Below are 12,367 nucleotides of genomic sequence, written 5' to 3'. Positions count from 1 at the left end.
AAGAAAGAAAGGTGTATTAATGTCTTCAGGAGACCTCCTCCCTCCCTCCCTCCGTAGACCATGAAGTTTGAACTACATGAACCATGAACCTAAACATGAAGTTCCTTGACCAGCCATTAATGGGTGAGCGTTTCGCGGGGGCATATTACGTACCATTTTCAGAGAAACTCAGTATGATTATCTCTTTCCATTATCCAGTCAAAATATAGGGAAACTATATTCAGACTATAGATAATTGTCCCAGCACAGAAATTGAATATCTTGGTCACATTGTTTTAGCTGAAGGTATTCGTGTAGATCCCAAGAAAGTAGAGACCACTACCAAGTGTCACAAATCTTTGATATGATGAAGTGCCTACTACCAAGATATTGGGTGATTAGCCACATGTATGTATGTGTACACTGAGCTACATCTGAGGGCACTGGAACTAATATGGTAAATGATCTAGACTACGCAACGATTGTAAAATGGATTTCCAGATTAAAAAGGACGTTAATTGTCCATGTTAGGAAGTCAGCCAGAATTAACCCAGTCTGTATGAGAAAAGAGCAGTGTCACAAGAAACGTTTCTAAAACACGTTTCTAGATTTTGCTAGATGTTTCGTCTAGAAACGGGTTTTAAAATGTATTGTATATGAATTATATATTAAACATAAATAATTAAAGCATGGAATGCCAGCACAAAGCTTCAAAAGAACTACAAAAGTAAGGTCATCTGCACAGGATGGGCAACCGACATAAGAAAATGGTTCAGCAGATGGAAAGTGGAAGCATATTTGATCATGCCGCCTGAAAAGGTCAACATGCAAGAGTTTCAACTATCTTTACTGAGCACTTTGCGGAATCACTAGTTGACAAGTGAAAAGAGGGTAAAGCTGGAATATTACCAAGACAACATAAATCGCACATGTTGGTCTACATACATGTCCATAGAGACTCATGCTCAGTCTTATATTAGCACACCTATCCCCCTTCTATATCGCAAAAACATCGCCAGGTTCCGTACCAGATCTCATACATTTGCCATTGAGCAGGGAGCTTGGATACACCAGCCTAGACATGCTAGAGTCTGTACCCTTTGTGACATGCAGACAGTTGAGACGGAGGCACATGTAGCTCTACAGTGCCCCCGATATGCACATATCAGGGAGGACTACCAGCAGATACTGGGGGACTCCGCTAAGTTGACATCAGTTCTCTCCACTGCCTCTCCGGCAGCATTGGGATCTTTTGTCACTCGTCTTTTTACATGTCGTCAGGAACTCATAGACCTGACCTCTCTCCTTGAGGAGACTCTTTTTACATTGTATCGAGACGGGTCCCATGGGTCGTTTTTGGCCCCCCGAGGACGCTAATAAACTCTCTTTCTTTCTTTCTTTCTTTCTCTGAAAAGAGCTCTCAAATACACATATACACATCAAACACTCTCAAAAGAGTCAAGACACAGGTAACACCCTGTCCTAGGACGTTTCACCCGTCTCGGCTGGTGTTTCACATGCTAGAAACACGTTTTTTGGTTACACTGGAAAAGAACATGATTTCTGAGACGTTTCCCTGTTCTTTCGTCCCCGCAATCAAACTTTCCTGGAGAAGCCTTGATCAGGGAGATCCAAGTTTATCCAAAACAGATTAAAGCAATAATTTGAAAAACAGGGTGTTTAATTTTTTTGAGACCTTCAATGTAATGTAAATTATTCAAAAAGCCCAGGCTTATTTGAACTAACCCTTCACTGGCAGCAGCAACTCCAGACAATTCAGATGAAGTTAAATGACGTGCATACTGAGCTGTTATCTCCTCACGGGTTTCTTGGTCAGGCAGATTGAAAAAGATGGAAGAATCAAACCGACTGCAAAACCAAACACAAATTTAAGCACGACCATACATAGAAGCTCCTCTAGTGATATGACAGTTTTGAGTCGCATCTTATCCCAAAGCGCATTCACGTACAGAATGACTAAGAAAAATTGCAATGATGTACCTGATTAATGCTGGGTCCAAGTCCTCCTTTCTATTCGTAGCAGCAATAACAACAACTCTAGTGTCCTGTTCGAATCCATCTATCTAGACCAAGCATACTCAAAAGGCTTAGTCAGTTAGATATATTCCGGAAAATAATATAACAGTTGTCTCTCTAAAAATTGACTGTCAAGCCCAAAATACCATGCATCAATGAGACCCTTCCCTTCATTTACATGTATGGAAATACCAGACAATGAGAAAGATAATCCTGACTCCAAGAAAATTGTTTATTTTACATCTTCCTATCCGCAACATGATCTCAAAGGTACTCCTAACATGGCTGCACCTTGTGATCAATCTCTTAGCTTCATGATATGCAAAAAGTAAAAGCCCTTGACCCTTTAAAAATCTGTCATCTTCCTCTGCAAGTCCACATTGAGCTCATCTAACGGTATTCTCTTTCACTTATCCAATGCATGCAAGTATATACACAGCAATGTGTGTGCGAGCGGGCCGCGCATGCGCGCGCGAGAGAGAGAGAGAGAGAGATTAACGTCCACAAGAGACCTCACAGGTCTATGGGACAAAAAAACAAACACCAAAAACATCAACATCAGTTAGAGACTAAGAGTCTTTGGGGGAGTATATCAGCTCGGCCCCAGTTTATTTCGATGCATAACTGAATTAAACTAGCTACTAATTTTATCTTAGAAAGAGAGAGAGAGAGAGAGAGAGAGAGTGCCCAAACTCAACTTACAACAAGACGAGTGCAGCTTTACCTCATGAAAGTCAACAAGGAAAAATGCCATCAAGTCCATCATGCATAGCAAGCAGTAGTGACGACAACATCCCCACCAAGATATCAGAGCCTAACGGTGGACGTTGACCGTTGTTCATGAATGTGTAGGCATGCCAAATGGCATAGGCACAAGCTATGCAAGAGAGATCAATCTATACACAAAAGAATCCGGATGTATCAAAGGGACAAGGACAAAGACCTTCAATGCTAGTAAAGAAAATTCAGCTATGGTGTCGACACTTGCACGAACGGGAGATAGATGCAAATTCCTTTGCTTCAAGCACCAAAAGAATGAGCCACCAAAATAGATCACCTTCAATATCTTGGTCCCTTCCGAAAACCCCAGGCAAGGGTATGGGTGCCATAGTAATACCACTGAATGCAGCATTTTTGCAGGCATTGCAAGAGTAGGATGCAGATGCATTCTCAGTCTTCACCGATACCAAGATAGACAGTGTCATATTTTCAAGAGCATTTACATCAGACTTTGATCACAATTGTACATGCCGACTATGCAGGAGTCTACATTAAAAGGTGACACTTATTTCAACACACATCAGGAAGACCAAGACAACTGGGTAGATTATGCCATGATAGACATTCAGGAAGCAAAGACATTTGAAGACGCGAAGCATAACCAAAGTGGGAGAAAGCCATGAAAGCTACGATTGACTCCATACTTTACAATCATAGCTGGGATAAAATGGCCAGGTTTGAAAACAAGGTCAGTGGAACCAAATGAGTCTTCAAGATGAAGTACAAGTCTGATGACTCATTAATGGAACAAGACTAGTCCAGAATAGTAGCCACGGGTACGTTTAGGCAGAAAGAAAGGAAGAAAGAAAGTTTATTAAAGTCTTCGACTCGAAGTGTCTATGAGACAAAAAACCCAAAATAGATGTACGATGTGGTATCACTATGGCAGTCCTCTGTATGCTGTCTAAGGAACCAGATCCACTAGGCAGCTGAGAATGGATAGGAGGTCTTAGCGGACAGAGGCTCTGATGGGGCTCAGCACCAACGGAGGGATAATACCCATGATAGAGCACTGATGTTAATCGATGTTATGTCCAAGCACTGACATAACTAGGCTAGTGTTATGGAGGTCAGGTTAACCTACGGTCATGTGTCCTAAACCTTGGGACAGTTAGGATGTGTGGGACCTTTGGTACACCTAGGGGAGTCTTAGGCTTGAGACACCCTGCATCTATAGAAGTGAGAGCCATTGCTCACTTGGGGCACCCTTGGGAGTGGGGCCTCTCGAGAATACCCAGCTAGGTTGACTGCCTGTCCAGGCCTGTGTCTCCCTAACGACATATGTGCGCAGATGGGGCTGCGTGGTATGGGACACGAAGCCTTACCTAGGATGGACTGCGGTTGGAGGTTGCTTGACCTCTAGCTCGGAGGTCATCTGAGGGTTGGGTGGTGACGCACTAGCCAATACCACATGTATTCTGATATTGGTCTATGCTTGCATATTAGCACGGAGACAGAGGAGATCCTGGATTCCAACTTAGGGGTTGTTTCATTTGGTAATAGAGCGAACTCTAGGTTCTAAGTTTTGTTTGCCTATGGCAATAGCTTGTGTGTGATTGTGTGCTAGAGGATGGATTAGAGAATTCGTAGCACTTGAATCTTGAGGATTTGCTTGGAGTTTTGGGCAGCAATAGAGAATATGAGCTGTTGGGTGAATTTTGTTTTGAATTTCCCTGCCTATCTTTGCAAGTTTGGTACACTTTGCAAGCAGAGAGGAAGGTCGAGGGAGAGAATTCGCAGCAAGAAGAAAGTGTTTTCTGTGAAGCCGATTTGTTTGAAGGCAGGTGAATCTGTTTGAAACAGTTTGCTGCAAGTTTTGGGCTGAAACAGCGCCAAACACAGCAGAATCCTGCAAATTTCTAGTTGCACAGCAGCTTAGCACACGTGCGCTACTAATCTAGGGCTGGTGACTCATGTGCAGGCTGTTTTGCCTCATTTTTGGAGGCCTGGTGAAGCCTAGAACGGTCACTACACCGTTCCAGGGCTGCAATTTGCAGGATCTGTTGGAGGTGATGGCCTTCACCCTCGTGTGCATGGAAAAATACAAAGGAGGGGGAAAGCCCCCGCTATACTGACACATGTACATGAGGGGAGTTGGATCCCATAAAGCACTTGTCACCTTGGAAGACCTTGGATATAATGGCCTCTTGAGCCCTCCACAGCAATCCCCTCCCGGTTTTTGGGGGGCTGTGGAGCTTTGTGGGCGGCTATGGGACAAGTCTAGGGACCCGGCACCCGGCTCACATCCAGGTGCCATGTGGCACGCCTTGCATGAAAAGGCATGGTAGCTAGCTAGGAACGGAATGGAAATATGAAAAGCATAATGAAAGGCAGTATGGAAAGGAAAGAAAGTACAAGTGCAAGGCAATAACCAAAATACTCACAATGTATTGATAGCTTGATGTTGACTGATGTAATAGACAATAGACAAGTACAACAATATATAGTATGCCACTAGACTCTAGAAAGTCACAATGTCTATGGGATATCTCCCAATATGACACGTGGCATGTCTAGGACTCACTACACTATAAAACCACTCCTAGACCACCTAGAACACTCATTTTAGACTCACTTTGGCTTCATATTCCAACACCCTCCCATGAAGGCACGGTGAGAGACTACTGGAATGGAACCAAGAACAAAACATGACAATGACGGTCTAAGGTGAGGGACTATTGAAACGGAACCAAGAACAGAACATGACAATGACGGTCATCAAACTGTGCACCCTATGTAACTCAAAGGCTAAAGTCTGAGCGTGTTCAAAGGTTGATCCAAGCACTCTCATGGCTTCAGACTCAACATGCTCAGAGGCTCACGTTATAGCATGGCTACATGACCAGCTCATAGGTCTAGGAATACACCAACATCCTAGAACTCCGCCAGGCCTGATAACAAGACCTATCAAAGCCAATCAATACATATGGCTCCCACAAAACATCCCCCTCTAAACCTATCAAAGCCAATACATGGCTCCCACAGTACATCCCCCCTTGGCTTCATAACAAGACATGTTAGGAAGCCACACCCCAAAATAGGAAAACCAATATATCTTTTTAGGAGGACTATCCAAGGTAGAGGACCTTTAGACTCAATGAAAACCGACGACTCAATACATATCATTTTAGGGAGACTACCAGGGCAGAGGACCCCAAAATAACATCAAGCATGTAGTAATAAAAAAAATAGATCTCTTATGATAAAAGATGTCCTCCAAGTAGCCACTGCACATGTGTGCACATCCCTGCGAGTCCATGACGATGTCGATGAAGCGCGCTAGGTAGGAATGTCCCAAAATATGTGTCGGTGAAGTCCATGGAGTAGCTACATGGAGCACTCACATGATGACTCTCAAAATGCCGGAAGGAGAGTCACCAATGTCGAAGCCTCAGGTACCACGACCAATCGGGAAGTCAATCAATGCGAAGTACCTCAGGCACCGATCGAATAAGCAATGTTGAAGAAGTCACTTGTTGATCGATGTAATGCACTAATCACAGAGATCACTGTAGTGGAGTGTGTCGGAGTAGTATTGGAGAACTCACATCTAGCTCGGGAAGTCTTCAACAAAGTTTGGAGTAGTCACGTGAAGGAGTCACCGCAATGTAATGTCAAGAGCTCACATCAAGTGTAGGGCAGCTCGCCCATGGGCCAGAATGCTTCAGGATTGTTGTGGACCTCTAGAGGCTGCATGCAAGCTTGCTTTCTAAAAAGTTGAGTTAAAACTTTGGACATGCAGGCCAATCCTGCCTTTTTGGAAAAGTACGTGTGCATGTCACTTACTTTCTGGACTTGCAAGTTTTGGGCTGGAATGGTGCCATGCAGGGTACAATCCGCAAATTTCAAGTTGCATAGCAGCCTGGAATAGGCATGCTTCTGTTCCAGGGCTGGCGAATCATGTGCAGGCTCATTTGCCTGATTTTGGAGGCCTGGTGCAGCCTGGAACACTTGTTACACTGTTCCAAGGCTGCGAATTGCAGGCTGGAAGAGAAGGGCACCTGTGAATTTTAAAAAACAGGCTGTAGGGCAGCTTGCCCTGGGGCCTGGATGCTTTAGGATTGATTGTGGACCCCTGGAGGCTGCATGCAAGCTTGCTTTATGAAAAGTTGAGTCAGAATTTTGGACATTCAGGAAAGTCCGACTTTTTTAGAAAAGTACGGGTGTATGTGTGACATGCACATACTTTCTGGGATTGCATGCCTTGGAAGGTGACTTTAGCAGTGGTAACTGCTAGAAGTCTCTACTTTTCAATTTAGTTACGTGCCATGCAAGCACTGTGTGTACATGCATGCCTTTTATTTAAAAAATCAAACTAACGTGGGACTGCCACATGAGTTCCAAAGTGGACAAATGTCTACATGCATGGATGCATGTTTGTGTACTTTCCAAAAGTATGCCTTTAGAACTAAATTTCTTTACTGTACTATTTGCAAAACAAAGTTTACTTTACTTTCCGCAAAGCAAAGATTACTTTACTTTTCACAAAGCAAAGTTTGAGTTGGAAAGGTACCTTCTAAAGTAATTTTGAGGACACCAACCCTTTTAGGGAAAGTTCTAAAAGGAAGGGAAAGTCATGGCTTGCGTTGCCACACCCTTTTCATGCAGCCTAGATCCATATGCAGCCCACGCATGGCATCACTTTTCGCACACTTTGCACAACCCATCCAGCCTCTATTTCAGCCTCCTTCCCATGCCCATAATTGCATCTATACTTCTCCAAATTGCCTCATCTCTGCTGCAATAGATTGCTCTCTCAGCCCTCTTTCATCCTAGCTACTCTACTACAGCACCACCTTGTTCTCTCCTCACCAATCTCAAGCGATTCCACCTCTTTTTTCAGGCTTGAGGACAATGAAGAATAAGACATTCTTTTCTCTCTTTTTTGATGTGGGGTGAAAAAGGCACGTGACTTAACTACTAGCTTGCTAAGACTTATCTCACGAATGCACAAGCAATGGGTGCAACTGGTTCCCCCCTCAAAAAAAAGAAGTAGCGTCGTTCTGTATCAGATGCCAAAATGCTAAGTTTAATACCAAGAGTGAGAAGTGCATCATGATTGGGAATTCAAAGGAACATAAAGCTCATAAGCTGTACAATCCTACAGCTCACAGAATGTTTGCCTCTGCGGATGTGGTGTTTGATGAGAAAGTAAAGCAAGCTATATGCCAATATAGTTATGAAGAATTTCATGGAAGAGCAAACTGACAATAGGTAGAGAACAATGTCAGAGATACAGGATTGCAGATATCCTCAAAATCTGGAATATTTGACCTAGCGTGTGTAGGAGCGGGGAGCAAGCCGAAGGTAGTCTGCAAAAGTGTTATTCATGTCAAGGAAAAAGACTCACAAATATTAGTATCCCATGTGTGGTATCGCCAAAGTTAAGGAGTTGGATTGAGACTCCAAGTTCACTTGTGGCTTCTATTCAATAACTTTGATACGCAGTGAAATTTATTCAGTGATTCATCCTCGGTCACATTGCCAAATACAGATTTATAATAATCAGCTCGCTTCTGACATACCCCAATGTTGTCAATGAGACATGGTTCCGATGGAAGCAATATCTTCCATTAATACAAGGGAATATGAATGGCACATTCATCCAGTGTGGGTATGATCCCAGTCGCTAATCAACTGCTTGTCAGTATAATGTAGGCTCGGAAAAATAGATCACCAACTTTTGCATATATGCTTAGTCTCAATATGTATACTCGGAGGCATGGCATCCAACATTCTAAACTAGTCCAACATGGGAGTCTATGTATCTCGTTTGACTAAAAAAATGTGCCCTTTTTCTATAAGTTCTATCTCGGCACCTAGGATGTAATGTAGGAATCCTAGATCATGCATTCAAACCGTTTCCAAAGATTGACCTTCTGCTTGCAATCATCAAGTGCTATAATTGTAAGAGCATCTATATTTCTCTTCACATACACTCCACGATCAAGTTTCTTGTAAACCCTTGCTGCTTGAAATAAGTCAATCTTACAGTACCAAGCCTGCGGAGCCTACTTTAGACCATATAGTGCTTTCTTTAAATAGCATAATAAATGTTCAGATCTTTTCTCTGTAAACCTCCTCTTGCAGTTCTCCATTCAAAAATGCAGACTTGACATCACATTTGATGCAAGTGTAAACCTTTGCAAGACAAAGTATCAACCGGATGTTCTACGTCTTGGTTGCCACTGCAAAGGTTTCTTCAATGTCAATGCCCTCCTACCAAGGAAATCCATTTGCAACTACTATTGCCCTATACTTGCCTTCGGTCGGCCTTGTGCTTGACCTTGTAGACCCAATTGTAGCCAATGACATTCTTTCCCTTGGGTGGTTCTATCAAGTCCGAAACATCGTTCTATTAAAATCCCATTATATTCGCCTTCAATAGCATACCCATTCCCTGGACTGTACTACCACTTCGAAGCTCACAGGTTCTCTAACCTGGGTCACACGACACCTGTAGACTGCTTGCTGTCTTCTAGGCTTCATGTCTTTCACAATGTCCTGTTCTATAGCTGGTAGCAATCCCATGACAAAGACCATACTAATCTGCTCGAAGGGTTAGTCCAGAATCTCAAGGGACTAGAGCTAATCAGGCAAATTTTTTGAGGAACCTTCAAATGCTAACACACCTGGCAAAGAGAGACAGATCGATGCACATCACTCAAAAGATCCGGCTTTAGAAACAACCTTTTTGACTCCTACGACGTACCCTACAATGTCTGCCAACCATTAGAATCATGAGCTGAAGTTGGTTGGAACTGAGAAGGGACGTAAGGTGTGCCTTTGCAACAACCACCAGTTATCGGGTCTGTTCGTCAACATCAACGATACTAAGATTGCTAGAACATTTGGGAGTCATGGTTCTTGGCCTTGATGTCGAGGAAGGTGGGCTTGTGAACTGCAAACACCATGCAACCACGTTCTGTGATGTTGGGACAAACTCAATCATCCCCCCAATTTACTAGACAGTATAAATTCATCTAACTTGTTGGTTCGACCACTGAGCGGATGGCATGGTCAATAGTCACCAAACAAGAAAGGCTTCCAAATCTTGAGAGCATGAATGACAGCAATCAGCTCTTTATCATATACTCAAGCTTGCTGATATTTTGGGAATTTAATGTAAAAGCAACTTATTGGTCCCATATATGTTTTTCGTCTTCCACAAACATTAATAAAGCTTGCTTTCTTTCTTTCTCATCCATTCCTCCACAGTGTACACAGATTCACTGTATTATGGTTTCCACTATGCGTTAGGCATCCCTATTTTCCCAGGTCATCGGGGGTCTCAGTCACATGATGCACCTCTCTCTCTCTCTCTCTCTCTCTCTCTCTCTCTCTGGAGGTAGACACATATTTTTGTATCAGGACTAGACACACCGTCCTTCATAACCTCTTTTTGTAGAAACGGTTGGCTGGCCCGTTTTGAGACCGCCACCGTTATGCTCATTGTATCAGTTATCTTTAGTCTCATAGACCTTCACGGTCTCCCGAAGACTTTAATAAACTTTCTTTCTTTCTTTCTCTCTCTCTCTCTCTCTCTCTCTCTCTCTCTCTCTCTCTATATATATATATATATATCAATTAGTCAGGCAGATGCATACACGTTCCCCATTGAATACACTTATTGTCAACTACATTCAATAAGCATAAAACCAATTTATCAAATATTGAGCTTCATTTCGTCACCTGTCTGAGAAGGACAGAAAGCATGCGGCGAGTAGCTTCATGCATCTCATTGTCACGGGTCATTGCCAAAGAATCAATCTGCAGAAACATATATATTGCACCAGTTCGAATGTAACATTGGCACCGATTTGTTTGATTCAAGCAGCTTAAACCACAATTTTCAAGACAATCACCTCATCCAAGAAAATGATTGCACCATTTGAAAGTTCGTTGGCAGTATCAAAAACTTTCCCTAGCATTCTTTCACTCTCACCATAATACTTGGACATCACTGCTTCCAAAGGCACATACAATAATGGAACACCCTGTTAAACACAATAGAAATATAACACGGATTTTTAAAAGTGACTTTTGAATAAATATTTAAAAATAATAATACCATATTGATGCACAAAGTCAAGCATAAGTACAGCAGTTTACCGCTTGACTGGCTATGACTCGTGCAGAAGATGTCTTTCCTGTGCCTGCAAGATCACAATTACCTTTAATGCTACTCCTATATACAGAACTGACTCTCCAACTGTTGCACAAAATAACCTGTAATGAGAGATGATGCATACCAAAAAATGTGTCCATTCTTCTGGCAAATTTGAAGTGAGAAACCCAAAAGATACTCTAATTTTCTAAGTGTCTTGATTGAATTTCATTATGGTTCTTGAATCAAAAAAATATGCATACCTATACTCTTTTAAGTAACACAGGATCTTTGTAACAATGCCAGCAGCATGCTAGCAATTGTTCGTAAGTGAATAAGCTACAACTTCTAAACAGCATTACATTTGCATAATGTCACTCCTTGGGCTAATACTTCTAAGATTGCAACATTCATTCCAAGCACTGGAACTCCATCAATGACGTCACAAACAATTTAAACAGCCTTGGCTAATTAATTTCTCAGTTTATCAAAACCTAGGGGATTAAACCAAGAGGACAAGGGTTGTTAAGAAAGTAACAGGGTTAGCGAAGAACATGATATATTTGTAACTTAACCGCGTGTCAAATTCAATGCACCTGCACTCCAAAATTTATGGGAGAAATACTAATTGGAAAAAATCCCAAAATGTATTCACTAAGTTATGCTTAGTAAGAAATGGGATCTTCATCTTTAGAGAGAAAAACAAACTGCTCTCTCGAAAACTCGAGCGGCCTGTTGTCTACAGATTTCCTTAAGGTTTTGCGCTTGGAACTGCTTGTTATATTCAAGGGGTTCTTGCCCGTAGGTTTGTATTACTTTTTTACTTTCATGGAAGGGAATTCTCTTTTACATTGCTGAATATGATACCCTTCACCTTGCATCACATTCTTTCATTGAATCTGGCTTCATTTTCTATCATACATGCAACTGTGCTCAGACACAGGCTCATTATCTATTCTGTCTGTCTGTCTATAGTTGAGCATCTAGTTAGTTAATCTCCCACGGAAAAATTACTAAGTTCTAGAAAGGGAAAATCAGAAATGCTAGCATATACTCAAAAAGCTTCGAAGAAAGAGCGTTCAAACTGACAGAAATAGAAACTTGTCAGAATAAGACAGTTTTACCTGGGGGACCCTCAAATAGAACAGCTCGAGGGCGATTGGACTCAAACTTCTGTCTGGTCCCTCGTGCAATACTATCGTAAATTTCTGGGCACCGCAAAGCAAGAAGCACTGTATCCTCTATCTCCCTGAAGAAGCAAGGCTATCTAAAGCTTAGTTATAGACTTTCCAAGCTAGTCATTCAGATTAACTACCTCAACCAAGCCTAAACATTTGCAAAGAAGATAAATTTTCATTTTAAGATATTAAGAGCGCTATCAAAATAGCATCTCCATCCAAACGTTAAAAAACAAAATCGATAAATTTTCACACTGACTTGGAAACAAAGAACAAATGAAACAAA

General features: G+C 42.1%; 1 protein-coding gene across 1 annotated transcript in view; it reads right to left on the bottom strand.

Moving 5' to 3' along the window:
* Window positions 1-12,367, bottom strand: part of LOC147885922 (uncharacterized) — an 87,823-nt gene that overhangs the window by 62,623 nt on the left and 12,833 nt on the right. The window contains exons 8-13 of the mRNA XM_087396374.1: window positions 12,028-12,152; window positions 10,909-10,952; window positions 10,662-10,793; window positions 10,489-10,566; window positions 1,981-2,063; window positions 1,726-1,848 (exon numbers count right to left, since the gene is read on the bottom strand). Coding sequence (XP_087252500.1) covers window positions 1,726-1,848; window positions 1,981-2,063; window positions 10,489-10,566; window positions 10,662-10,793; window positions 10,909-10,952; window positions 12,028-12,152 — 585 coding nt within the window. The remainder of the gene's footprint in view (window positions 1-1,725; window positions 1,849-1,980; window positions 2,064-10,488; window positions 10,567-10,661; window positions 10,794-10,908; window positions 10,953-12,027; window positions 12,153-12,367) is intronic.

Source organism: Dipteris shenzhenensis, chromosome 25 (assembly GCF_047967505.1).
Source record: "Dipteris shenzhenensis isolate YYH24624 ecotype China chromosome 25, Dip_SZ_1.0, whole genome shotgun sequence".
Taxonomy (NCBI): Eukaryota; Viridiplantae; Streptophyta; class Polypodiopsida; order Gleicheniales; family Dipteridaceae; genus Dipteris; species Dipteris shenzhenensis.
Note: the sequence above shows the minus strand (reverse complement) of the source record. Positions and strands in the feature narration are given on the sequence as shown.